The sequence below is a fragment of the Watersipora subatra genome, chromosome 3 (assembly GCF_963576615.1).
Source record: "Watersipora subatra chromosome 3, tzWatSuba1.1, whole genome shotgun sequence".
In the NCBI taxonomy this organism is placed as follows: Eukaryota; Metazoa; Bryozoa; class Gymnolaemata; order Cheilostomatida; family Watersiporidae; genus Watersipora; species Watersipora subatra.
Genome location: NC_088710.1, coordinates 967,581 through 994,677, shown reverse-complemented (window position 1 = coordinate 994,677; position 27,097 = coordinate 967,581). Strand labels below are relative to the sequence as shown.

Genomic DNA, 27,097 nt, shown 5'->3' with positions numbered 1-27,097 from the left:
AAAGAAACAAAAACCGTGGTGCTATTTTCGCAAGGTCTACGTTTGTATTCAAAGGTGGCTGAAATACAACAGCTGGCATTTACTACCATTTAGATACAACGTAGATACCGTTTGAAGAAATAAAGATGTGTGGCTAAATTGGAAATTAAAGATCTCTATACACATCTCGCATCCTAAGTTCACATCTATATGCAGGAACTTAAACTTTAGAAGCTATAGATTCTCATCTTTGCTGTAGTATTCGCTTTTGATACGGACGATTAAAATAATTATTATACATGAAAGCAACTATTATCGGTAAGTTCAGTCGTGACGAAATAAAAAGCAAATTCACGTTTGTAGCACATTGATAACTAAGAACAATATTATAAATAAACTCGTTGAATTGCGCTTAATTAACCTTTGCCTGGTCGCTGTAGAGATTGTTGGTCTGTTTTATCTTTTTTTTAGCAATGCATGCTCAAATTAGTGCGCTTTTTGTGTTGTTTAGGTATACTTAACAGCCGTTTCCAAGATCTAACCTATAATACCAAGGCTTGTGACTAGCTCTGCCATTGGCTCTCATATCATGTTGTTGCTCCATAGATATGATAAACACTTTATTATATCAATGTGTTGCTCCTTCCTTATATTGGCGTGTTTAACCTTTTGCACGATGACAACTCTGGTTAATAATCTGTAGTAAGTGTGGATTTAAGTGATTAATATTAGTAGTAATTTATTGTCCAACATAGACTGACATTACATTAATTCTCTTGGTTTGTTTAAACAGATCTATAACGTAGAAAAAACTTTTTATTTCCAGTTTATTAAGTATAATAGTAAATGTGTTAAGCAGTAAATTTTAGTCAAACATGCTTAGTTATTACTAACACCTGTATTTATTCCTGTTTTATGTAAATATTCAAAAATTGACTATTCACTCTTATGGATCTGCTGCCTCTATGGGATACCGCCTTACACTATTTAAACTAATCATTAAGCATCTAAAGGATTAGATAGCAGGTTGCATTGTGCTAACTTAAATGCCAAGGTGAGGGGTTTAGTGTAAAACATGCAGCTGTTTTTTGTCACTAAAGGCTAATTAGTTCACGGTATAGGTTTATGGCAATCGCATACCATATGTTATGTGGCCTGTCAAAGTAGCAGGAATTATCTTTTACAGCGAGTATGGCATTACCTGGAGTGTCATTAAATAAATGCGACTGAGTTATTAACTGCGGGGTTTACATATAAGATGGCGGATGACAACTCTGTTCACCGCTTGGCTGGAAGTTCTGGCACAGAAAAGGGTGGGCTGGTTATAATGAAAAAGAAGAAAAAGGATGAAGAAATGGCTCCACCAAAGAGATCCATGCTTGGTTAGCAGTAAAACATATTTGCTTTGTCTGTGCAATTATATATTCAGATTTGAAATAGCTAAATACATGCAAGATATGATAAATACTCACAGTGGATGGAAAGTATAATTAATATATGCGGTATAATGCTATATGCAGTATATGCTCGTATGCAGTATAATTAATGCATGCAGTGAATGATTCATGGGTAGAATAATTAGAAAAAATATGTAAACGAACTCGATTAATTTGAAGTTGTCCTCTCTCTTTATCCATGGGCTGTTACAAGTAACTGACCTTCTGCCAACCTTATAAACATGATCGATGATAATTATGGTCCGACTAACTGGCTACTGTATGTTTTTTTCTGTTCTGTACTCCATTAGCTTGAAGACAAATGCTTCAAATCAGTTTTACGAGGGGATCTAGAGGAACAGAAGCTTACCGAAGGTTTAGCTCCCATTCTATTCCTGTGGTTGTTTGTTTCTGTTTAAAAGTTCTTTGCCGTATTATAAGAGCTCAGTCTTAACTGGAGCCCTTAGTTAATAGGAGTTAAGAATGTAAACATTTAAATTGTTTTTTTAATGAGTAGCACACTTTTTATGCCTAAGGTCTGGATAAGTTGGCTACAGAGAAGCGACAGGATAGTGAGAAGGCAGACGGCAACAGAGGTGATAGTGAGAAGAACAGACACAAACGGTAAGTCATCCCCGGAGACACTATACATGCTTGTAGTCGGCCCTAGTCTCTTCTGAGTTTAGGGTGGAGACACTATACATGCTTGTAGTCGGCCCTAGTCTCTTCTGAGTTTAGGGTGGAGACACTATACATGCTTGTTGTCGGCCTTAGTCTCTTCTGAGTTTAGGGTGCAGACACTATACATGCTTGTAGTCGACCCTAGTCTCTTCTGAGTTTAAGGTGGAGCCACTATACATGCTTGTAGTCAACCCTAGTTTCTTCTGAGTTTAAGGTGGAAACACTATACATGCTTGTAGTCGACCCTAGTCTCTTCTGAGTTTAGGATGGAGCCACTATACATGCTTGTAGTCAACCCTAGTCTCTTATGAGTTTAGGGTGGAGCCACTATACATGCTTGTAGTCGAATCTAGTCTCTTCTGAGTTCAGGATGGAGACACTATACATGCTTGTAGTCGGCCCTAGTCTCTTCTGAGTTGAGGGTGGAGACACTATACATGCTTGTAGTCGGACCTAGTCTCTTCTGAGTTTAGGGTGGTGACACTATACATGCTTGTAGTCGGCCCTAGTTTCTTCAGAGTTTAGGATGGAGACACTATACATGCTTGTTGTCGACCTTAGTCTCTTCAGAGTTTAGGGTGGAGACACTATACATGCTTGTAGTCGACCCTAGTCTTTTCTGAGTTTAGGGTGGAGCCACTATACATGCTTGTAGTCGACCCTAGTCTTTTCTGAGTTTAGGGTGGAGACACTATACATGCTTGTAGTCGGCCTTAGTCTCTTCAGAGTTTAGGGGGTAAATTTACTTGTGCAAATAATTAATGACTATTTGAACACATTTGCATAAAGAAGAGGAGTTGATTTGCTCTAGAATCTAAAACTACTGTTTAGTTAAACAAATATTATGTACAACCCGAATTTAATTGGTACAGTTTTATTATTTGATGCATGACCACTGCTGATTCGTCGAGTCTTCATAGAGGTTATGATTTCATATGCCATTTCATAAAAGTATATTGCAAAAGTCGAGTTGTACTTTTTAATGAGTAAACGGGCTTAATGTATGACCAGGTGTGAATTATGTTGATATCCTATCATTCGGCATTTTCAGGCAATACAGGGAGCAAGGAGAGGACACACCATCTCACCCTGGTGGTGTTTCGACCCCGGTCCGGGAGGCTGTGCAGAAGCATAGGGATAGAAGAGATAGGGGAGTCTACGCTGACTCCGCAAAGAAAGAGCGACGAGATAGGCATGATGGCCGTAGGGATAGAGGTAACAGTTCATGCCTACTGATTTCCCTCTAACAGACGCTCAGCTTTGTACACTAAATATGATAATTGGGTTCTTTATAAGTTTATTAAAATTTTTGACTTATCCATTACTGTGTAAAGTTTACTAAAATCTAAAAAAAATTGTTGATAAATTTGTTTCAAAGCTGTTCTAGCGCATTTTGGTTGAGTAACAACTGGAAACATTTCTCTGCTAATTCCATGACATGGGCCACCATGAATCACAGAAATACACTTGTTCCATTTTTGGCTAGTTTCAAGAATTGTGCGAATTTTTTGGCCCGTGTTAAACATTGGAACTCTGGTTAACAAATAGACTCTTCACCAATATTCTATATACTAATACTTATATACATTTGTAAAAAACCAATTCATTTGTCTTTTTGATCTAAAGACACTGTCAAAACATCTGCAGTGACAGTCCTGTCATATTTGAACAGTTTCAAGCGTTTTAAAATTAAATTTTTAGTGTTGTTTGCGGTTATTACTTACGGTACAACATTTTCGTATGAAGGTAAATATTTCCAGAGGAATACGTTGTAATACATTCAATTTGTACCAAAGTCCAAAAACTTGTTGACTATGTAACTTGCCACTAACTAAATGCCTTATTTAAAGATATTTTATAAGATAAGTGTAAAATACTAAGTTATATATAAAAAACTTAATTGATACGGTAATAAACAAGGAAGATATGTTTTTTATTAATCTAGAGACAGGAAAACATTTAGAAGTACAAAGGTAGGGTTGAGAGGTACAGAGGTACAAAGGTAGGGTTGAGAGGTACAGAGGTACAAAGGTAGGGTTGAGAGGTACAGAGGTACAAAGGTAGGGTTGAGAGGTACAGAGGTACAAAGGTAGGGTTGAGAGGTACAGAGGTACAAAGGTAGGGTTGAGAGGTACAGAGGTACAAAGGTAGGGTTGAGAGGTACAGAGGTACAAAGGTAGGGTTGAGAGGTACAGAGGTACAAAGGTAGGGTTGAGAGGTACAGAGGTACAAAGGTAGGGTTGAGAGGTACAGAGGTACAAAGGTAGGGTTGAGAGGTACAGAGGTACAAAGGTAGGGTTGAGAGGTACAGAGGTAGGGTTGAGAGGTACAGAGGTACAGAGGTAGGGTTGAGAGGTACAGAGGTACAAAGGTAGAGTTGAGAGGTACAGAGGTACAGAGGTAGGGTTGAGAGGTACAGAGGTACAAAGGTAGGGTTGAGAGGTACAGAGGTACAAAGGTAGGGTTGAGAGGTACAGAGGTACAGAGGTAGGGTTGAGAGGTACAGAGGTACAAAGGTAGGGTTGAGAGGTACAGAAGTACAAAGGTAGGGTTGAGAGGTACAGAGGTAGAGGTACAGAGGTAGAGGTACAGAGGTAGAAGTACAGAGGTACAGAGGTAGAAGTACAGAGGTAGAAGTACAAAGGTAGGGTACAGAGGTAGAGGTACAGAGGTAGGGTTGAGAGGTACAGAGGTAGAGGTACAGAGGTAGAGGTACAGAGGTAGAGGTACAGAGGTAGAGGTACAGAGGTAGGGTTGAGCACAATTTAGTATAAATTAATTGAAGTTCAAACTAACATAATTTAATATAATGTTTTTTATATTAATGCTTTCTTTATAAATATCCCAGCCTCTTCAGTTTCACTCAAAACTGTGAAGCTTCAAGAAATTTCGAATGTCGTATTGAAAGTTGCCTCGCGCTTAGAGTCTAGTATTTAAGTCACCTCTTGAGAAATCATACGTTGAGGCTATTGTGAGTAGAGGTATGACTATAGGGTATAACAAAAACCTTCTTCGCGATTTTGTAATATATTTTGGATAAACAAAATGCATTTCACTCTGTTTAGTTTTCACGAAGTTTACTTCAGGCGTATTCCTTGCGCAGTAAAATCTACAATCTGTTGTAATATGACTTTAATAGAACCCGCTGTATTGATTCATAGTTCGAATGGGAGTTGTCTACCCGTCAACTTGCCGCATTCGTTAATTTAATATGAAGGCACTCTACATTCTCTACAATATTTGCTACTATTTTATCAGATGAGCGTGAGAGACGAGGTAGAGACTCTCGAAATTCAGAGAGGTCTCACAGGTCAGAGAGAGACCGCAGGGCAAGAGAGTGGGAGGAGACACCCTCGAGGAGTGGCAGCAGTGGCAGCATTGGGACTCCCAGGGTGCACTATAAAGGTTTGTGTTCATATGTGATATCGTAATGCGTGAATCTATAATAATTCTCACTTAAAAATGTTTTTTTAATATTTACAGAGTTCAAGCACAAGTTGATTATTTTCGTAGTGCTGATTTTGAAATGATGTAAATGTATTAGAAGAGGTACTTTCTGCACTAAACCTGTAAAATAACTTACCGATGTCAGTGCTGCTCTCGGGCTGCTTCCGCTCTTTCTATATTTATTTACTTTAGTCACAGCTTTTGTAAGTATGACAGGAAGTAGGTGTGTTTTCTTTATTAGACTTATAGTTTAATTCAACTTGACACACTCGCTGCCTGAGTTCTATTACTGTAGCGGAGATGATTATAGTTCAGTTCTGATTAAAACATTTTCAATTTGGGCGAGTCGAAGATGTGAAGGTACTTGTGAAAGTGTGTAGTTAGCAATGCTTGTATCAAAGGGCTGACCAAGGTACTTGTGAAAGTGTGTAGTTAGCAATGCTTGTATCAAAGGGCTGACCAAGGTACTTGTGAAAGTGTGTACTTAGCAATGCTTGTATCAAAGGGCTGACCAAGGTACTTGTGAAAGTGTGTAGTTAGCAATGCTTGTATCAAAGGGCTGACCAAGGTACTTGTGAAAGTGTGTACTTAGCAATGCTTGTATCAAAGGGCTGACCAAGGTACTTGTGAAAGTGTGTAGTTAGCAATGCTTGTATCAAAGGGCTGACCAAGGTACTTGTGAAAGTGTGTACTTAGCAATGCTTGTATCAAAGGGCTGAACAAGGTACTTGTGAAAGTGTGTATTTAGCAATGCTTGTATCAAAGGGCTGACCAAGGTACTTGTGAAAGTGTGTAGTTAGCAATGCTTGTATCAAAGGGCTGACCAAGGTACTTGTGAAAGTGTGTACTTAGCAATGCTTGTATCAAAGGGCTGACCAAGGTACTTGTGAAAGTGTGTATTTAGCAATGCTTGTATCAAAGGGCTGACCAAAGTACTTGTGAAAGTGTGTACTTAGCAATGCTTGTATCAAAGGGCTGACCAAGGTACTTGTGAAAGTGTGTATTTAGCAATGCTTGTATCAAAGGGCTGACCAAGAAGAGCAAAACCTTAATTTGTACAGGCTTGAGTTAACCACAGTTACCCTAGGAGTTGTCTACCCGTCTAGGCAGACTGTGGTATGTTGATAGTGCTTTGATAAATTGGTTTTCCATTTAAACACTCGAAATGGTGGTTTTTTATGTCAGAAATAGGGTGATTTGTGGAAGATTTCAGTTTTAAACCAATGTCGCCCATGTAAATATTTTATCATGTGCCACATCAGCCGCAAGTTCGACCATCAGTACCTGTCTATCTCTGCTGGATTGAATGAATTATCTCAGCAAATTGACCAATAGAATATTACAGTCACAGCCAATTGACCAATAGAATATCAGAGTCACAGCTAATTGACCAATAGAATATCACACCCGCAGCCAATTGACCAATAGAATATCAGAGTCACAGCTAGTTGGCCAATAGAATATCACTGTCACAGCTAATTTGCCAATAGCTTGTCATAGTTGTTTTCAGAAATTACACCTCTATTCACTTGTACTACAGCTTGACTGCTTTGTTAGAGTTGATTTTGATGACAGTCATTGATAAAATAGCACTCCTTCCTTATCGCTATTGTCTTGTCATTGATATTAACATCGAAATCAAACCTCACTTTAAAATATGTTCATGTTGGTGAGTCACACGCCGATCGTGGCTGTAATTCTTCAATAGGCTCTGCTACAAATATTCACTTTCTGCAATCACCTATTATAAACATGTTGTTCTTAAACATGACTAGGAAAGTTCAGCACACTATCATCCGCTATATCATCTGACAATCATTCTAGTACAAGTCTATTTGGAGTCTGGGAAATCTCCAATAGTAGTTGTAAGACCAGCAGTTATTAACTTGTGTTTAAAAGTCCGGCTCCATAACCTTTGGACACAACTCTTCAGTCCGAGCTTTAAAGGGCACAACTCTTGTTATAACCACGTGTAGAAAACTGACCACTAAGAGAACTAAAAGTCGTTCTTAGCTGTTTCAAGTGACAGTACATCGATGTATAGAGATTCGTTTATTCATCTATGGGCTCCACTTTCCCTTCATATCTGTAGACACTCCCTCGCATGAGAGATGGGACGATGATGATCCGACACCTTTGAAAAAATCTAGTTGGGACTTGCCGACGCCTCGGTCTCACTCATCACGCAGAGATGGACGGTCTGATCGGAGTGAGCGAAGTGAATGGAGCGATCGACGAGAACGTAGTGAGCGTAGCACTGGGAAACCTCCAAACAGCAAGAGGTGGGCATTTTTTCAGGTTTTGGTGAGAGCTTGCCACACATTTTATTCATTCTTTGTGTCTACATAACTCTATCATACATGTCTATATAACTCTTTATCATACATGTCTATATAACTCTCTATTATACATGTCTATATAACTCTCTATTATACATGTCTATATAACTCTCTATCATACATGTCTATATAACTCTTTATCATACATGTCTATATAACTCTCTATTATACATGTCTATATAACTCTCTATTATACATGTCTATATAACTCTCTATCATACATGTCTATATAACTCTCCATCATACATGTCTATATAACTCTCTATCATACATGTCTATATAACTCTCTATCATACATGTCTATATAACTCTCTATCATACATGTCTATATAACTCTCTATTATACATGTCTATATAACTCTCTATCATACATGTCTATATAACTCTCTATCATACATGTCTATATAACTCTCTATCATACATCTCTGTATAACTCTCTATCATACATGTCTATATAACTCTCTATCATACATGTCTGTATAACTTTCTATCATTCATATCTATATAACTCTCTATCATACATGTCTGTATAACTCTCTATCATACATGTCTATATAACTCTCTATCATACATGTCTATATAACTCTATCATACATGTCTATATAACTCTCTGTCATATATGTCTATATAACTCTCTATCATACATGTCTCTATAACTTTCTATCATACATGTCTATATAACTCTCTATTATACATGTCTATATAACTCTCTATCATACATGTCTATATAACTCTCTATCATACATGTCTGTATAACTCTCTATCATACATGTCTATATAACTCTCTATCATACATGTCTGTATAACTCTCTATCATACATGTCTGTATAACTCTCTATCATACATGTCTAAATAACTCTCTCAGCTGGAAGACTTCTGATGAGACTCCTCTCCCCACTCCTTCATACAAATACAACAGCTGGATGAAAGAGAAGAAGATAAGTCACTACACTCCAAAGCCTAGCTTTAATGACAAAGGTGGGTATCAGGCTTAAAGGAAGTTTGCAGCTAGAATTCTTCTATACACTATATAAATACACTATTGTCTCCTTTATATGGTTGTTTTTGTCAACAGAGATGTTGTGGCACTCTAAAATACTGCCATCTTTGATGGTCCCCACACAGTACTTCATATTTAGCGTATGTAACGTATATAACTAAAATTTGATGTTTTCACATATTCAGTGGGGCTAGAAATGAGACTGAGAATAATGGGATGAAAACTACAGATCAATTGGTTATAAAATCTGTTGGTTTCTGAACTACAACAGCGCTATAATATTTCTTGTATTGATACGCCGTGACACACATGGGCCTTGTACTGATAGGCTCTGACACACATGGGCCTTTTATTGATAGGCCGTGACACACATGGACCTTCTATTGATAGGCCATGACACACGTGGGCCTTGTTTTGGTAGGCCGTGACACACGTGAGCCTTGAATTTCTTAGCATTGCACTTCTAAGAATTTCCATGTAAAGAAAACTCAGCTGCTATTGTACTAGACCAGGTTTATTGTCCAGATTAGTATTGGACTAGTTTAAATCAAGTCCTTCAAGTATCTTGTATAACGACAGCAATTCACTGTAATCAGTTTCCTGCACCACAAGCTTTTACACAAGCCCAACTATTTAAAGTTATTATATGCAGATTTTGTACTAGTTAAAATAAAATTGTCAGTTTTTCAACTATTTGTATAAAAGCTTAGACTTTGTCACTGTAGCATTTTCTAGAAAAGAAACTTGTCATAATTACAGGAAGTAATAGAAAGCTTTTGTTTTATTATCACTAAATAGCAAATCTACCAAAAGAAAAAAATCAAAATTGTCTTCTCTTTTCGTAAAGGTTGGACAACTTAAACTGTTATATTTGTCTTTATTGCGCGCCTAGATGTTGGAGATAGTGACATGGCTCTTTCAGTTTTTGTATTACAGATGGAATACAAAATTCTGTGAATTGTCTGGAATAATTGTGCACATACTTATGCAGTGTTTGCAGAAATATTATTGGTTACTAACACTCTTGAAGATCATGATTGGGTGAGAGACCATGGTGCGTAACGTAAAGATTATAATCACGGCTCTTATTATAGTAAAGATTTAGACTAGTTGAAGTTACAAGCTTAATTTACTCAAATTCATTGGGTAAAGAGGCTTGGCCAATATATTTAAGTATTTACCTGCCACTGTTTATAAGCCATAAGCTTTATTAATTTTTTCAATTTCAAATGAAGCTGATTTCAGATAGACAGAATTTCAATGAAAGTTGTATTTTGTCCACTGAGAACTACTCATTTCAACGAATCAAATGTAAATAAATTATTTTTCATTCATCAGTTTTCGAGTCTGTATTGATCCTAAATAATAATAAAAGTTTTAACCTCGGGTTTTGTTAATTTCCTGTTTCACTCATAGTAATGACCGTAACATACAATAATTCCTTTACGTGAGAAAGGTTATCACTTTGTGCCAGTTTTTTAAATTAATACTATGTTCGGTGATGTCACCTGCTGATAGTCATCAGCTGTGAGCTCATGGTTAGTAGGATATTACTGAGCTGGTTAGACCTATATCATTGCAATCTATGTTGGTGCGGCGTGTGTTGGTTCTGCCCTATTCCTTAGATATCTGGCCATCCCGTGTATCAAAGAAATTTGGTCGAGCCGAGTCTGCCAAAAGCGGGTCTACTAATGCAGTTATGTTCACATGTAAGAGAGGATAACTCCTTATCAGCTATAAGATTATTAGGATGTGATAAAGACAGCTAGGAAAGAGGAATGTTTTGGTTTAGTTTATCTATAAAGCACCTGTTTTTAATAATCTTCCTGCAGATACTCTCCTTTCAAAGCCTGATGCGTTTGAGGCAGAAGACTGGGAAAGCGAACAGAAGAGGTTGGACCGGCAGTGGTATAACAGCGATGAGGGTTATGATGATACCCACAATCCATTCGCTGACACCTCTGATGAATATGCTATGAAGAAGGAAAAAGAACTTGAGGTAATCTAAAATTAGGGCTGCCGGCATAAGGAATCTGTTTTGTCTGCTGCCTCTTCCGAAGAATATTATAACCACCATTCATCATCATTCATGATTGGATGAGTGCGTTATCCATGGTTTGCTGGTTGTCTGTCATGGTAGTGATGCAACCATCTAATTTCTTTCATGATAAAATTCTTAGCAACAATTGTCTAGCATCGTTTGTGGCATGGCTTTCTGCCAGTATATGCTAGAGATCTTTGTATCGGTAGTCCAAACCTTAAGGGTTCTGAAGACCCAGTGGTCGAGCGATTCCATGGTTATACGAACCTCCCTTCGTGCCTCCGTTGCACACATGGAGGCTATTTGCACTGTAGGCTACTGTAATTCACCTTTCCTCTTTCTCTTCTTTTTATTGGCTTTCTAATAATAAGTTTAAACTTTGTCTTTATAATTAAGCTATTGTGAGTGCGTGTAGAGTACCTTGTGGTAGATATTACATATTCTTACCTATTCTTACCTATTCTTTATGTTTATCTCTCTGCATTCCTTTTCTCATTCAGCATTTGTATGGACCATTCGTATTGTGTTTATATGTCACGATTGAAATGCAGCAGGTATTAGCCTAACACCCTGTACCATATTTGCCAAATCAATGTTATGGCTAACGTACATGCGTATGGCTAACGTACATGTGTATAGCTAACATACATGTGTCTGGCTAACATACATGTGTCTGGCTAACGTACATGTGTATAGCTAACGGACTTGTGTATAGCTAACGTACATGCGTATGGCTAGCGTACATGTGTATAGCTAATATACAAGTGTATGGCTAACATACATGTGTATGGCTACCGTACATGTGTATAGCTAATATACATGTGTATGGCTAGCATACATGTGTATGGCTAACGTACATGTGTATAGCTATTATACATGTGTATGGCTAGCATACATGTGTATGGCTAACGTACATGTGTATGGCTACCGTACATGTGTATAGCTAACGTACATGTGTATAGCTAACGTACATGTGTATAGCTAACGTACATGTGTATGGCTAACGTACATGTGTATAGCTAACGTACATGTGTATAGCTAATATACATGTGTATGGCTAGCATACATGTGTATGGCTAACGTACATGTGTATGGCTACCGTACATGTGTATAGCTAACATACATGTGTATAGCTAACGTACTTGTGTATAGCTAACGTATATGTGTAATATATCTATTATACATTCATAATTACTTTGATGGCCTAAGAAATATATTTTCTCTTTAGTTTCATTTAGCTTCTCTAAGCATTGGGTATTTTATTGTGGTGTCATAACTCCAAGTTGTCGCTAAGTTAGGACTATCTGTACAGCTCATTTTCTTGGATGCAGCGAGTAGAGACATTTGGGTAGGCCTGAAACCAATTATTTAACAGATCATTCCTTCAGAACCGGGTCAGCAGCATGCGAGACTATAAATCAGGCGGCACATCTTAATATTTTTCAAGTTCTGTTAGCCTGTTCCTCGCTCATCTTCAGATGTTCTTTGATTCTTTCTGCGTGTTTGTTTCTTGATTTCTTCATTATATTCACTTCAAATTGCTGACCTTAAAATTTGTTTCTTCAAAGCTATTAAGTAACATGCTGACCTTGACAGTAAGTAACATGCTGACCTTGACAGTAAGTAACATGCTGACCTTGACAGTAAGTAATATGCAATATGCTGACCTTGACAGTAAGTAATATGCAATATGCTGACCTTGACTGTAAGTAACATGCAATATGCTGACCTTAACAGTAAGTAACATGCAATATGCTGACCTTGACAGTAAGTGAGTGACAGTAAGTAACATGCAATATGCTGATCTTGACAGTAAGTAACATGCAATATGCTGACCTTGGCAGTAAGTAATATGCTGACCATGACAGTAAGTAACATGCAATATGCTGATCTTGACAGTAAGTAATATGCAATATGCTGACCTTGACTGTAAGTAACATGCAATATGCTGACCTTAACAGTAAGTAGCATGCAATATGCTGACCTTGACAGTAAGTGAGTGACAGTAAGCAACATGCAATATGCTGATCTTGACAGTAAGTAACATGCAATATGCTGACCTTGGCAGTAAGTAATATGCTGACCTTGACAGTAAGTAACATGCTGACCGTGGCAATGAGTAACATGCTGACTGTGACAGTAAGTAACATGCAATATGCTGACCTTGACAGTAAGTAATATGCTGACTGTGACAGTAAGTATCATGCTGACCTTGACAGTAAGTAACATGCAATATGTTGATCTTGACAGTAAGTAAGTGACAGTAAGTAACACACAAGTAGGTGATTCTTCAGGTAAAACGAATGAAGCGGTTGACAGAGCGGCAGCGAGAGAAAAATAAGGATGTGCAGAAGTGGGAGACAAACCGGATGTTAACATCTGGTGTCGTGACCCAGACAGAGTTTGATGAAGACTTTGAGGAGGTGAATGAGGCCAAAGTACATCTCCTAGTCCACAACATCATTCCTCCTTTTCTTGATGGTAGAATACTCTTCACAAAACAGTTTGAGCCTGTCATACCTGTGCGAGACCCGACCTCTGACCTTGCTGTCATATCAAAGAAGGGTTCTCTGCTTGTGAGGACTTTCAGAGAACAGAAAGAAAGGAAAAAGGCGCAGTCAAAGCATTGGGAGTTGGCTGGTACTAACATTGGCAACATCATGGGTGTGGAAAAGAAAAAGGATGAGGTGAGGCTGGGATGTAATCCTATTTGAAGTTGTTGTCTCAGCATACACAGTGTATACCCTGGTAAATACTGTATATATAGTATATAGCCTGGTATATACTATATATACAGCATATACCAGGGTATATACTGTATATACGTATATATATTGTATATACAGTATTTACTTAATACAGTAAATATTTTATATGGATTCTGTATATAAATACTGTATATAGACTAAACACTGTACATACAGTAAATACTGTATATAGAGTAAATACTGTATATGGATACGCTATATAAATACATATATAAATACTGTATATAGACTAAACACTACATACAGTAAATACTGTATATAGAGTAAATACTGTATATGGATACGCTATATAAATACATATATAAATACTGTATAGAAACTAAACACTGTACATACAGTAAATACTGTACATACAGTAAATACTGTACATACAGTAAATACTGTATATAGAGTAAATACTGTATGTAGTATTTACTCTATATACTATATTTACTGTGTATACAGTATTTACTGTATGTACAGTGTTTAGTCTATATACAGTATTTACTGTATATGCTTTTCCAGCTGTACTTTTCTCATTTAGGAATCTGGAGGGAATGATGATGACATAGATTACAAGAAGGATAAAAAATTTGCTGACCTCTTGTCCGACAAAACAGAGGCTGTCAGTGAATTTGCAAAGAAGAGATCAATGACTCAGCAGAGACAGTATTTACCGATATTCGCTGTTAGAGATCAGGTAGCTAGTACTATCACCTTTCCGTAAGTACTGTCACTTTCGAATGAGTAGTACTGTCACCTTAGCTAGGCTATATTGTTACCCTCCTATAAGTGTTCACGTTTAGGTAGATAGCGCTATCACTCTCAGGTAACTAGTAGACTCACCCCCAGATAGTTGGTACACTTGATATATGTGGTTTTTGTCTCTACTTTGTAGCTGCTTTCAGTGATAAGAGATAACAGTGTGGTTATCGTAGTGGGTGAAACTGGATCTGGCAAAACCACACAACTAACCCAGGTGAGATTTACCTCCTTTTATGGTTCAGCAAACCAAAGTTTTGCAGGCACTTCTCACCCTTAGTGCTTTACCTGCTCTCTCTATTCACACCTGCTTTCTCTATTCACACCTGCTCTCTCTATTCACACCTGCTCTCTCTATTCACACCTGCTTTCTCTATTCACACCTGTGCTTCCAATATTTGCTGTTTTTATGTTCACCCCATGTAGCATCTGTGTTTTTTTTTCGAATAAATGCTCACTCTATTGATGATGCTTGCTTTCTCTATTGATTGTACTTATTCTTTCTGTTGAGTGCGTTTGTTCTCTCTATGTTTAGTATCTGCATGAGGATGGATACACCAACTATGGAATGGTTGGATGCACTCAGCCGAGGCGTGTTGCTGCCATGTCTGTGGCAAAAAGGGTTGCGGAGGAAATGGACTCAGACCTAGGAGGCAGAGTTGGGTATGCTATCCGGTTTGAAGACTGCACTAGTGAGGTGTGTCAAGTAGCTCTATCTACTACTGTACCTTTCTGCTCTCTATTTTGTTTTCTTGAGTATGTTTGACAGCATAGAAGTTCAGAAGGATGAGGTATTGTCTAGCTAAAAATGGAGATAGTCATTTTTGAACAAATATTTTTTGGAAATTATCAGGTAAGGGGATTTCTTTAGGTGACTCTGGTCATCTCTTTTTACGATTTACGAAGGAAGCCCTGTAGCTGTTTTGTTGCAGGTTGACTTTTCCTATCCTATAATGACCCAGTGACATTAACCTAGTCCTTCTCAGCTCTGAGTTCGTGTCTGTAAATGCTATAGGTATTCTGTATACCAAATTGGTATAATGTATGGTAAAGACTTGTTTGTCTACTAGTCTAACTTACCCAAGAGAAACCTTATCTTCAGGATACTATCATCAAGTACATGACGGATGGAATACTGCTGAGAGAGTCACTTAGAGAGTCAGACCTTGACAATTATAGCGCTGTTATTATGGATGAGGCTCATGAGCGATCCCTCAATACTGACGTGCTCTTTGGCCTCCTTCGAGATGTGAGTCAATTCTCATCCTACCTTTTTCCAATTTTTACTTGTTTCTGTCAATTTTTCATCTCATTGTAAAGGTTCCAAGCTTTTATCTCTCAGGTGTTTTTGCGCTCACTGCTCATTCCGCTCTGCATAAAAATGCATAGAATTTCATATTAGACATGTATCATGTTTTTTAAAGTGCATGAAATTTTGGTTACATTTTTGCGCTAAACAAATACTCTCCTTTGTGGAATTCACTTTTAATTATCCGTTTCCTGTTTTTTGGGATCTTATTATCACATGCACAAGCATGCTCCATGTGTGGTAACTAGAGCTGTAGGCCTTTATTATCACATGCACAAGCATGCTTCATGTGTGGTAACTAGAGCTGTAGGCCTTTATTATCACATGCACAAGCATGCTTCATGTGTGGTAACTAGAGCTGTAGGCCTTTATTATCACATGCACAAGCATGCTTCATATGTGGTAACTAGAGCTGTAGGCCTTTATTATCACATGCACAAGCATGCTTCATGTGTGGTAACTAGAGCTGTAGGCCTTTATTATGACATGCACAAGCATGCTTCATGTGTGGTAACTAGAGCTGTAGGCCTTTGCTGGTTCTATTGGCAGGTTGTGGCTCGCAGGCAAGATCTCAAACTCATTGTTACTAGTGCCACTATGAATGCTGACAAATTCGCCGAGTTCTTTGGCAATGTGCCAGTGTTTAGGATTCCAGGTCGAACATTTCCGGTGGATGTTATGTTCAGCAAGAACCCTGTTGAAGATTATGTAGATGCATCTGTTAAACAGGCAATGCAGATACACCTACAGGGTAATCCTGGTAAGTTCTAGAGTGACGATTGGAGGAAGTAGAGTTTACTTTATTCTCTTTTGATTAAAATGGCAGGCTGAACAGGTGAGATGCTTAGAGATTGGTTCAATACTAATCCTACAATGTTCAGTTACAATACTACTTCTACAATGTTCAGGTACAATACTATTCCTACAATGCTCAGGTACAATACTAATCTTATAATGTTCAGTTACAGTACTAATTCTACAATGTTCAGGTACAATGCTAATCCTACAATGTTCAAGTACAATACTAATCCTACCATGTTCAGGTACAATACTATTCCTACAATGTTCAGGTACAATACTAATCCTACCATGTTCAGGTACGATACTAATTCTACAATGTTCAGGTACAATACTAATCCTACAATGTTCAAGTTCAATACTAATCCTACAATGTTCAAGTTCAATACTAATCCTACAATGATCAGGTACAATACTAATCCTACAATGTTCAGGTGCAATACTAATCTTAGTAGTCTCTGTTCATTTGTTTTTGCAATCATTTAGTTGATTCACTTTGATCAGGCGAGTTTAAAACTGTCTGCAATGGCAGTGCTTGGTCTTATTGAATAGATATTACTGAGTCTATATCCGAAGTTATATTTCAGGAGACATTCTTGTCTTCATGCCGGGTCAGGAGGACATTGAGGTCACGTGTGAGTCGCTCGCAGGTGAGTCTTTCTTAGCTCGAACCCTCTAAGACTACTTCTCTCCTCCCTCTTCCCCCACACTCTCCCACCACTCATTCTTTAATGTCACTTCCTCTCATCGTCTCTCCCCATTTCTTGTCACTATCATGAACTACATATGTTCACTCTTACATTACATGATTTCATTTTCTGTTCCTCCCTCTTTGAATCTCTCTTCCTGCTCTAGTTCTATACATTATCCAAATGTTCTACTACTTTATGCTAATTAAACACCTTTCACGTGCAAAAGGTTGCATAGGCTCTGCTAAATTGGTCTTGAATTAATTGTAGAACGATTAACGGCTTTGGATGATGCGCCACCCTTAGCTGTGCTCCCTATATATTCCCAACTGCCTAGCGATCTACAGGCAAAGATATTTCAAAAGAATAAAGATGGAATTAGGAAGTGTGTGGTGGCCACCAATATTGCTGAGACTTCCCTCACTGGTAAGTACCCCTGTATCTGTGCTTGTTAGCCCTTTCATCTCTATTACCCTTTCTTCTTCTCTTCCATGCTGTTTTTTCACCGCTTCTTCTTCTGTCCTTCAAAATATTCTCTCTTTCTTTTTTATTAGTTCCATTTCCATCCATTTACTCTCCAACTTCTTTCTATATTGCTTGTCATGTTCTACTTTGCACAAGCTGTTGCGTTTTTGGATCTCTTATAGTTTTTTTCCCTGCATCCTTTCTTTGTTCCTTTGGTAGTCAGGCCACTAATGTCTGTCATTTGTGTCTTTGTAGAAAGAGATTATTAATAGATTTGTTTCACATGTCTCTGGTGATTGCTAGGCGATTTTGACCTTCCTCGTGGTCGCTGTTTTAGTTGATGGCATCATCTACGTAATAGATGCTGGCTACTGTAAGCTCAAGGTCTTCAACCCTAAGATAGGAATGGACTCTTTGCAAGTCTTTCCCATCTCTCAGGCCAATGCTAATCAGCGATCAGGCAGGTACTAAAGTTGCACCCTCTCAGGCTCATAGATGTAATACCTGTACTCTTTATGAGTTACAGATGCATCTAAATTAACTCACTATGTCTCGTATGTCGTATACTTAACTTCCTGCAGTGTTATACCAAACAAGGTATGCTATGGTCAGCATACAAGACACATCATTTTTTTGCAGGGCGGGACGAACAGGCCCCGGACAGGCCTACAGACTCTATACAGAAAGAGCATACAAGAATGAGTTGCTACTGAACACTGTACCTGAGATACAGAGAACGAACCTGGCAAATGTGGTGTTACTCCTCAAATCTCTTGGAGTGCAAGATCTCTTGCAGTTTCATTTCATGGATGCCCCTCCCCAGGTGCTTCCTTTTCCCTGAATTCTTGTCGTATACTGTTATTATTAGTACGCTGGCAGTCCGTGGGCCGTGAGAGATCGTCGCATGTAATAACAACATGCATAATTATTCTTGAATGTGCATAGGTGTTAGGGTGGCGTACATGGCAGTCTGCTTGGCTGGAAACCTGATTATCTGGTTTCATTACTGTTGTGCAATCTTTTCTTTAACACTATTAGTATTGCGTCTGACAGACGGAGACGACTCTTATTTTAGTAAAGATTTAACTACAGAAAGTACGCTGATGTTCATATATCTAACACAAAGACAGGCCGAGTGTGCGGCAGGAAGTAGATTCACAGTTGCGACACCTCGCTTTATTGCGTATTTTGCCTTGTACTTACATGTACATAGTATTCCCTTACACTATCCACATTAGCGAGTCGGGGAAGTTTGGTTATCTTTCTTTGTACAGCTTCTACTATTAGAGTTTTGCACATGTAGAGATTATAAGGATATATATTATGTTTATATCAGGACAACATACTCAACTCGATGTATCAGCTATGGGTGCTCGGAGCTCTTGACAATACTGGCAGTCTAACGACTCTCGGAAGAAAGATGGTTGAATTTCCTCTTGACCCGGCGCTTTCCAAAATGCTCAATGTTTCTGTGGAGATGGAGTGCAGTGCAGAGATTCTGGTAATTATGATTTATTCATTGGGGTTTACTAGTTGATATGTTCAGTCACTGTTTGAAGTCAGCATGTGGTAATGCTGTGTTGCAGGTGATAGTATCTATGCTGTCTGTACCTGCCATCTTCTTCCGACCCAAAGGAAAGGAGGAGGAATCAGATGCGATGAAGGAGAAGTTTCAGGTGCCTGAAAGTGACCATCTGACCTTACTCAATGCGTATCTTCAATGGAAGCGCAACAGGTATTCCTTTCTGTGTGCTTGTCCTTCAGTCATACAGACCTGTCCTTCTTCAGTCATACAGACCTGTCCTTCAGTCATACAGACCTATCCTTCTTTAGTCATACAGACCTGTCCTGCTTCAGTCATACAGACCTGTCCTTCAGTCATACAGACCTGTCCTTCAGTCATACAGACATGTCCTTCAGTCATACAGACATGTCCTTCAGTCATACAGACATGTCCTTCAGTCATACAGACATGTCCTTCAGTCATACAGACCTGGCCTTCAGTCATACAGACCTGTCTTTCGGTCATACAGACCTGTCCTTCTCCATAGTCATACAGACATGTCCTTTTTCAGTCATACAGACCTGTCCTTCTTCAGTCATACAGACCTGTCCTTCTTCAGTCATACAGATCTGTCCTTCTTCAGTCATGCAGAGCTGTCCTTCTTCAGTCATACAGACCTGTCCTTATGTCATACAGACCTGTCCTTCAGTCATATAAACCTGTCCTTCAGTCATACAGACATGTCTTTCCCAATAGTCATATAGACCTATCATTCTCCGTAGTTGTACAGGCACTGGTTTCACCTACACTCTAGTCTTCTACCTGTCCTCGTGGTACTTAGACTAGATACTCGGGTTATGATTATATCTACACCTGTATTCTAGAACGTTCAAATGGGAAATGCATTTGCGTTTTGTGTTCAAGCAAAACCTTCCAACAGAAGACAAGTTTCATGGTGGTTGGCAGGTCAGCAGTAGGAATTAGCAGTGCAGGCCCGTAGAGTGTCTCCAGCCATACATCATTATATCGACTGCCTTTGTTATTTCCTTCTTGCGGTCTCATTCTTACCTCCTCACAACTCATAATCACGTCCCTCACACACTGTAAAAGTTTTCACTCAAAACTCTCTCATTTCATTGTTTGGAGCTGAAGGCTTGTATGTCACATCTGAGCTCACGCTGCGCATCATTTAAAACTCTTTCAGTTACCGTAAAATCTCTATTTTTATTTTTCTTTTTTATTATTATTCAAATGCCACTTTTAATAGAACACCACTATAGAAGAAGGTTGAAAAATGGAGTGCCACTCTCTAATCAAATGCTACCTCTATTTGCCCGCCACTTTGACATTCTTTGATCTTCAAGAACCCATAATAGAAAGTGATCAGTAGAAAAGTGTCTACAAAATAGTACCAGTAATTTCTCGGTTACATCAATAACAATTTGTTTTTGTTGTTGCTGTAGTGGTTTTAGTGATGGCGTACCTGAGAAGATTGATCTTTACAATCATCAGAACTAGACTCTGGTTTGAGGTCACTAAGGTGTATAGCATATGCATTGTCTTCATATTCGTCCATAATGTGGTTTAAAATCTTACCTGAAGACTTTAAAGTGTTTTGATGAATGATGAGAATGCTCTTCAGGAACACCATATGACATAATAGCAGCTACTGTTGAGTACTTCGATATGCCATGTATCGAAGTGCCTTTGCTAATTCTGAAGTGTCATGAGTTTGAGGTCACTGTATAGCATATTTATTGTCTTCATATTCGTCCATAATGTGGTTTAAAATCTTACCTGAAGACTTTAAAGTGTTTTGATGAATGATGAGAATGCTCTTCAGGAACACCATATGACGTAATAGCAGCCATTTTTATGGCAAATTCTAACCTTAAAACGTTGAAAACCTTTTTAAAAATTAAAACGTTATGTTTATCTTTTAGCTCCAAAACTTTACAGTTTTTCTTTGAAACTTTGAAGGCGACACCATCAAAGTAATTAATAACTGTATCCCACTAGTATTTTATAATCAAAGTAGTTTTTTGTTTAACTCGGGCTGATACTTCGACGTTTGTGAAAAGCTGTTTAACAAAAATGCTGAGGCCGATAGCATTAATGTTGATTTGTCTGAAGGAGAGTGCAAAATATAGGCGACATTACTATTGCTTTGCCTGTAAAAGGGTTAAATTTATTTTCTCAAAATTCTGACAAGCAAGTAAAAAATACAACGTCACCCTCTATTTGAATGCCACCTCTATTTGAACGTCACTATAGGGGAAGGGTTAAAAAGTTGGCATTCAAATAGAGGTTCAAATGAACTCCATGGCATTCAAATAGAGGTCTTATAATATGTTTTTGTAAGGACAGGGTATGTAATGCCTTTCAGTAGTACCTACATGCATGTACAGGCTGAATATCTTGTCCACTCTACAGTTATGGCTCAACATGGTGTACTGAACACTACATCCACGTGAAAGCTATGCGTAAGGTGAGGGAGGTACGACAACAACTCAAAGAAATTATGGACTCACAAAAGATGGAGCTCATTTCTTGTGGTATGGAGTGGGACATCGTGAGAAAGTGTATTTGTTCATCGTACTTCCATCAGGCTGCTAGGTTAAAGGTCAGTCGATTGCATAAGTTCCTGTGGTTCGCCTCTATTAGGTCAACGGCTATGTGTAGCAATAGTTTCTCAGAGTTATATATCTACAGGAATAGTCTGAGGTGGAGTCACACTGACACACATCAGAACCTCTCTGATATATGTTAGTCTTTGCTCCATGCCTAATCAGCATTGTGATCCATTCTTTGTGTGGTTTTACCTCCGCTATTGCCTCTGCTAGAACACATATTTTCATTGTATTTTCAATGCATTTGCCCACACCAAGAATTATTTTTGAAATATTTCAAGTATAATGTTACCTAAGCATGTATTTCTAAAAGTTGGATAATTTAAAGGCCTGGCTACACACACCAGCACCAAGTGTCATGCTGGCTACACACAGCAGCACCAAGTGTCATGCTGGCTACACACACCAGCACCAAGTGTCATGCTGGCTACACATACCAGCACCAAGTGTCATGCTGGCTACACACACCAGCACCAAGTGTCATGCTGGCTACACACACCAACACCAAGTGTCATGTTGGCTACACACACCAACACCAAGTGTCATGCTGGCTACACACACCAACACCAAGTGTCATGTTTTCTACACACCAACACCAAGTGTAATGCTGGTCTACTTCCATAGAGAAGAAATCAATGCATTCCTGTTCCATTTTATACATATCCATCATGACTTCATACGAACAGCTATTTGTATATCTGGACAAGAATAGTCTCACTCTGTTAGGTGTCTTAAAACTATTAGTGTAAATTAGAATTGTCTATGAGAGGTTTTAGACAAGCTTCTTGGTAATTGAATTCGTTGAAACCGGTTATTTTATTTCTTGATTCAGGTCATGAACTAAGGTCATGAACTGTAAGGTCATGAACTAAGGTCATGAACTGTAAGGTCATGAACTGTAAGGACTTTTGTACCTGACTGTTTTTTTCATTGTTAATGTGTAGCATTTTTTCCATGAGCAAAACTCAGCAATGCGGCAGCTGCTAAAAGTTTTATCACAAATTGTTTCTGTTCCATGTTAGGTAATTAATATGCTGATGATACTTCAATAATTGTTATCGAAAATCTAGCAAAAACATGGGCTATTTTATTTGCTAATTGTTGCTTTTTCATGATTCTTGACATAATTTGGAACATTTCTGTTTGAAATAAAATTATTGCCAATAAAGTAAAATATAATAAGATATAGCTGAGGCTAATTCTCATTGGTCAATCTACTTGCCAACGCAATGCATCGTGTAGTAGTGTCAGCATGTGTAGCCATTACAAATATGCATTTTATCGATGCATTTGTGTGTATAAGTGCAGGCGCATGTGTTTGTATGGGGTCATCTCTTCATTCTTGTGGTAATAGTTATGTCTAAAGGGAGTATATTAAAATGATTGTATGTGGAGTGCTCTGACTCAGTGCAAGTTATGCTTATCAGTAGTTTATTGTGACCAGGGCCTGGGAGAGTATGTCAATGTGAGAACTGGCATGCCTTGTCATGTCCATCCAACGAGCGCCCTCTTTGGAATGGGTTACACTCCGGACTACATTGTCTACCATGAGCTCATCATGACATCTAAGGTAAGTTCTTCTACACATCATCCTAATGTATGCTAGGTTTATGTTTTATGTTGAAACACTCTCCCTCAACACTCGCTTATGACTGAATGCGATGCAAACTCTTAAACAGATTTAATAAAGAGTAGGTCATTAAAGTAGGTCATTAAAGTAGGTCATTAAAGTAGGTCATTAAAGTAGGTGATACTTACTCTCTGCTCTCTTTCCTTTTGACAGGAGTACATGCAGTGTGTGACCGCTGTGGAGGGGAACTGGCTGGCAGAGCTTGGCCCGATGTTTTACAGCGTAAAAGACACACAGAAAACTCGACTGGTATGAAGGATTTCCTCTTGTGTTTGTAATTGTTGAGTTGTGGTTCTTGCTGAGTTGCAGTTAACATCTCAAGGATCGGCAGCTTTACTGCTGCTATAAGTCTTTCCTTTATTATAGAAGTACCTGTTCTTATAGCTTTCACTAACTTGCATCATCGAGTGTCAGTTTTTGCAGCAAATTTTAATGTCAGGTGTCATTTCTGCTGTCAAACTCCATAACTCCATAACTCTTTCAGCCTTTTAGGTTGCATTTAAGTTCGAGAAATAGGAGTGTTCTTTATAAACAGCGTCAGCAGCAGTTTAAACATTTCCCCTTGATGGATGCTCATTCAGTTTAGCGACTGGGCCGTGTTACCTTGTATAGCCTTTAGCATAGAGCAAAGATAAACCCGACAAGATGTAAGCTTGACTCTCTTATGTAGGAGAGGAAGAGAGTTGCTCAAGAATCGATGAACAAAATGGAGGAGGAAATGAAGGATGCTGAGGCACAAATAAAAGCGAGGAAGGAAGATAACGAGAGACGGAGAGTCATCGGCTCTTCGATGAGGTGATTAGACTCCCTTATGTTGGGCCAGCTGTTGATCATTGTGATTATTGACTGCTACGGTGTGCTACTGGTCGGATGCTGCCCTTGATGTTTTTGCTGTCTCGTCTATTGTTTCCTGACTGTCTCATCTTCAATCGTTATTGCAGTTGCACATTAAATCAGAAGTATATGCTTTTTAATATACATCTGAATACTTGAATTTCATTATAATTCTTGTCACTCCTTTCTACCAAGTTTTTTACATAAATCATATTTTGTTTTTAGTTGTCAGTGATGAGTATTTTTGTTGAAGTAGCTCATCCTTAGCTCGTGCATCCACCTGCCACTTTCACATTACCATCGCCTGTCACAACTTTTCTTTCCACCTCTCTCCGCTCTATTTTACTTTCTAGAAAACAAATAGTAGAGATGGGAACTCCTCGGCCCAGATCTTCTAGAAGCACTCCAAGACGGGACGCAACCCACCTACCCGCAATAACTGATACTCGCTAGTAGTTGATTGACTCTTTACACACGGTTCATACTTGCATAGTTGCTCAACAAGCTATCTTAGAGTTGAGATTACACTGTGGCACCTAGTGGCACTTGCTAGCAACTTTTAATAATACAACATACTACATGGAGATGTATATATGGACAATAATTACTATTTTATGTACAGTTTAAACAAATACAAGTCTATGCTTCAGAGAGATTGCTCTGCCCGTTCTGTTGCCATCAGCTCTTCATCTCTTCTGCATAAACATCGAGTAGTGTGGCAGGTCACGCAGGTACTGATGATTTTTACTCACCAGAGGTTTGATCATACAACAGATGATGTCATGTCACATAAATGAGACATTACTATCATCTATAGAATCACTCCTGAGTAGATAAGGGTGGGCTTGCTATTAGCTTCTGATCATAACTTGAATCGATGAAGCCTATTATTGGCCCTTACACTATATAAAATGTTCGTTAAATTATTGCATAGTTTGTAACAAGTTATCCCGGAATGTATAGTTGGAGCATCATCATCTCAGCACCCGATGTCCACTATTGTACATCTTCTACAGTTGTGCACCGCTGCAGTTACACTTGCCTGTTCGGGAGGAGAGATAAAGTCAGATTCCTATGGGATGTGGAAAGTTGTAGATGGTATTCTTCAGAATGTCTAGTTTGAAGGCGGGTCTAATTATATTCTTAGCATGAATAGCGAGCATTTTATTCCTTCGTCATCCCAACTCCACAACGATCACTTTGATTTTTAAAGCTGGAGCCTTTTTAATTGCAGAAATCGTACTGGAGATAACCTCAGTAAAATAAAAGTGTTTTCTATAATTGTATCAAAAATTAAACGATTGAGTACATACGCATAATTAAGATCGATTTTTTTACAGGGTTATTTGCTTCAGTAGTTTATCAAAAAAATGTCAGGTTTGGGCCAAACTAATCTTCAGGTTGTGCAATATTTATCAATTTACCATTAAATTAATGCGTCAGTTAACAACCTGCAAATATGCTGCACATATTTTTGTTTCCATATTTTATAAGTGTCAGTTGACTGGGCTACAAGGTATTTGTAAGCCTGACTGACTCGTGTTTGACTTCATTTTAGCCTGCAACCTCATTGCACACTTTTGATAACCTTAAATGGGTGGAAATCTGCACTTGACGTAACGTACAGTCTAATTGGTTCAGCAGGTAAATAGTTGCATACGCCTTGGTAGATTTCACTCTCCAGACGGGCATCCTGTTGTGTTTTCAACCAGCATCTGTTATTATCCCTCGTGAGATGTCCTACCCAAGTGCCCTGTTCACCTAAGCGACAGTTCATTTTCCCTAGGTCTCCTACCTGGCACTATGCCTCAAGAACTGAGACACATCTTACTAGTTTAAGTTTTAGGATGCTCTTTGAACATCTCATTTGCAATTCTTCTAATCGTTTATGTTATCGGTGAAGACCATCTAACCTGAATGGCAACAATCCTGATGGAACCTTCAGTTTAAACCAGCTAGTGCATCGTTTGACTCTTGCTCAAAATTTTCATTCAATCGGCTTATCACGATTCTTGAATTAAAACTGCCAGACAGCTGCGTTGTTTTTGCTGACCTGTTAGATGATTCTGCTGGAATTGGTGCTTGATGAGCCCTAAAAATAGAGGCTAGTAGGCTGAATCAAAGAATGAACTTTCCAGATGAAGCCAACTCATGCTCTCCCCAATCAAGTGTAATCATCTTATGAGCTTACAAACTTTGGACAGTTTTGCTTAAGTAATTAGTGATCTCCTTGTACACTTGAGTAAGTGTTGAATACCAAAGAATATCAGTGACCAACAGAAGGATCTGATTTTGTTCGGACCAGAACCAACAGTTTGCGATCAGATCGATAAAATTGGACACGAGATGAAATTGAGCTGACACTAGATGGAGCCAATCAAGAACTAGCTGAAGTCAATTGAACACCAGAGGAAACGCGAAAGTTTTGAAAGGATCAAATGGAGCACTAGATAATCAAATGGAGCACTAGATAATCAAATGGAGCACTAGATGATCAAAAGGAGCACTAGATGATCAAATGGAGCACTAGATGATCAAAAGGAGCACTAGATGATCAAATGGAGCACTAGATGATCAAATGGAGCACTAGATGATCAAATGGAGCACTAGATGATCAAATGGAGCACTAGATGATCAAATGGAGCACTAGATGATCAAAAGGAGCACTAGATGATCAAAAGGAGCACTAGATGATCAAATGGAGCGCTAGATGATCAAAAGGAGCGCTAAATGATCAAATGGAGCGCTAGATGATCAAATGGAGCACTAGATGATCAAATGGAGCACTAGATGATCAAATGGAGCA

The 27,097-nt window shown here is 38.5% G+C and overlaps 1 protein-coding gene across 1 annotated transcript; it reads left to right on the top strand.

Annotated features, from left to right (window-relative positions):
• The first annotated feature begins 37 nt into the window (after positions 1-37).
• On the top strand, positions 38-24,944 carry LOC137391448 (pre-mRNA-splicing factor ATP-dependent RNA helicase PRP16-like). The gene is made up of 25 exons (XM_068077930.1): positions 38-297; positions 1,166-1,361; positions 1,952-2,039; positions 3,148-3,311; positions 5,355-5,501; positions 7,636-7,825; positions 8,748-8,860; positions 10,715-10,881; positions 13,218-13,610; positions 14,215-14,370; positions 14,569-14,649; positions 14,968-15,129; positions 15,535-15,681; positions 16,291-16,501; positions 17,127-17,189; positions 17,499-17,654; positions 18,031-18,157; positions 18,333-18,516; positions 19,030-19,194; positions 19,280-19,428; positions 21,631-21,820; positions 23,272-23,397; positions 23,611-23,706; positions 24,128-24,252; positions 24,645-24,944. The coding sequence occupies exons 2-25, from the start codon at positions 1,238-1,240 to the stop codon at positions 24,742-24,744; spliced, it is 3,624 nt and encodes a 1,207-aa protein (XP_067934031.1). The 5' UTR covers positions 38-297; positions 1,166-1,237; the 3' UTR covers positions 24,745-24,944.
• Positions 24,945-27,097: the final 2,153 nt, after the last annotated feature.

What these genes read in the sequence shown, in the direction of transcription:
- LOC137391448 (XM_068077930.1), top strand. Translation starts at nt 1,238, where the DNA reads ATGGCGGATGACAACTCTGTTCACCGCTTGGCTGGAAGTTCTGGCACA. An exon ending in ACCAAAGAGATCCATGCTTG is followed by an intron (nt 1,362 to 1,951) that starts GTTAGCAGTAAA and finishes TTTATGCCTAAG; the next exon opens with GTCTGGATAAGTTGGCTACA. An exon ending in GTCATCGGCTCTTCGATGAG is followed by an intron (nt 24,253 to 24,644) that starts GTGATTAGACTC and finishes TTTACTTTCTAG; the next exon opens with AAAACAAATAGTAGAGATGG.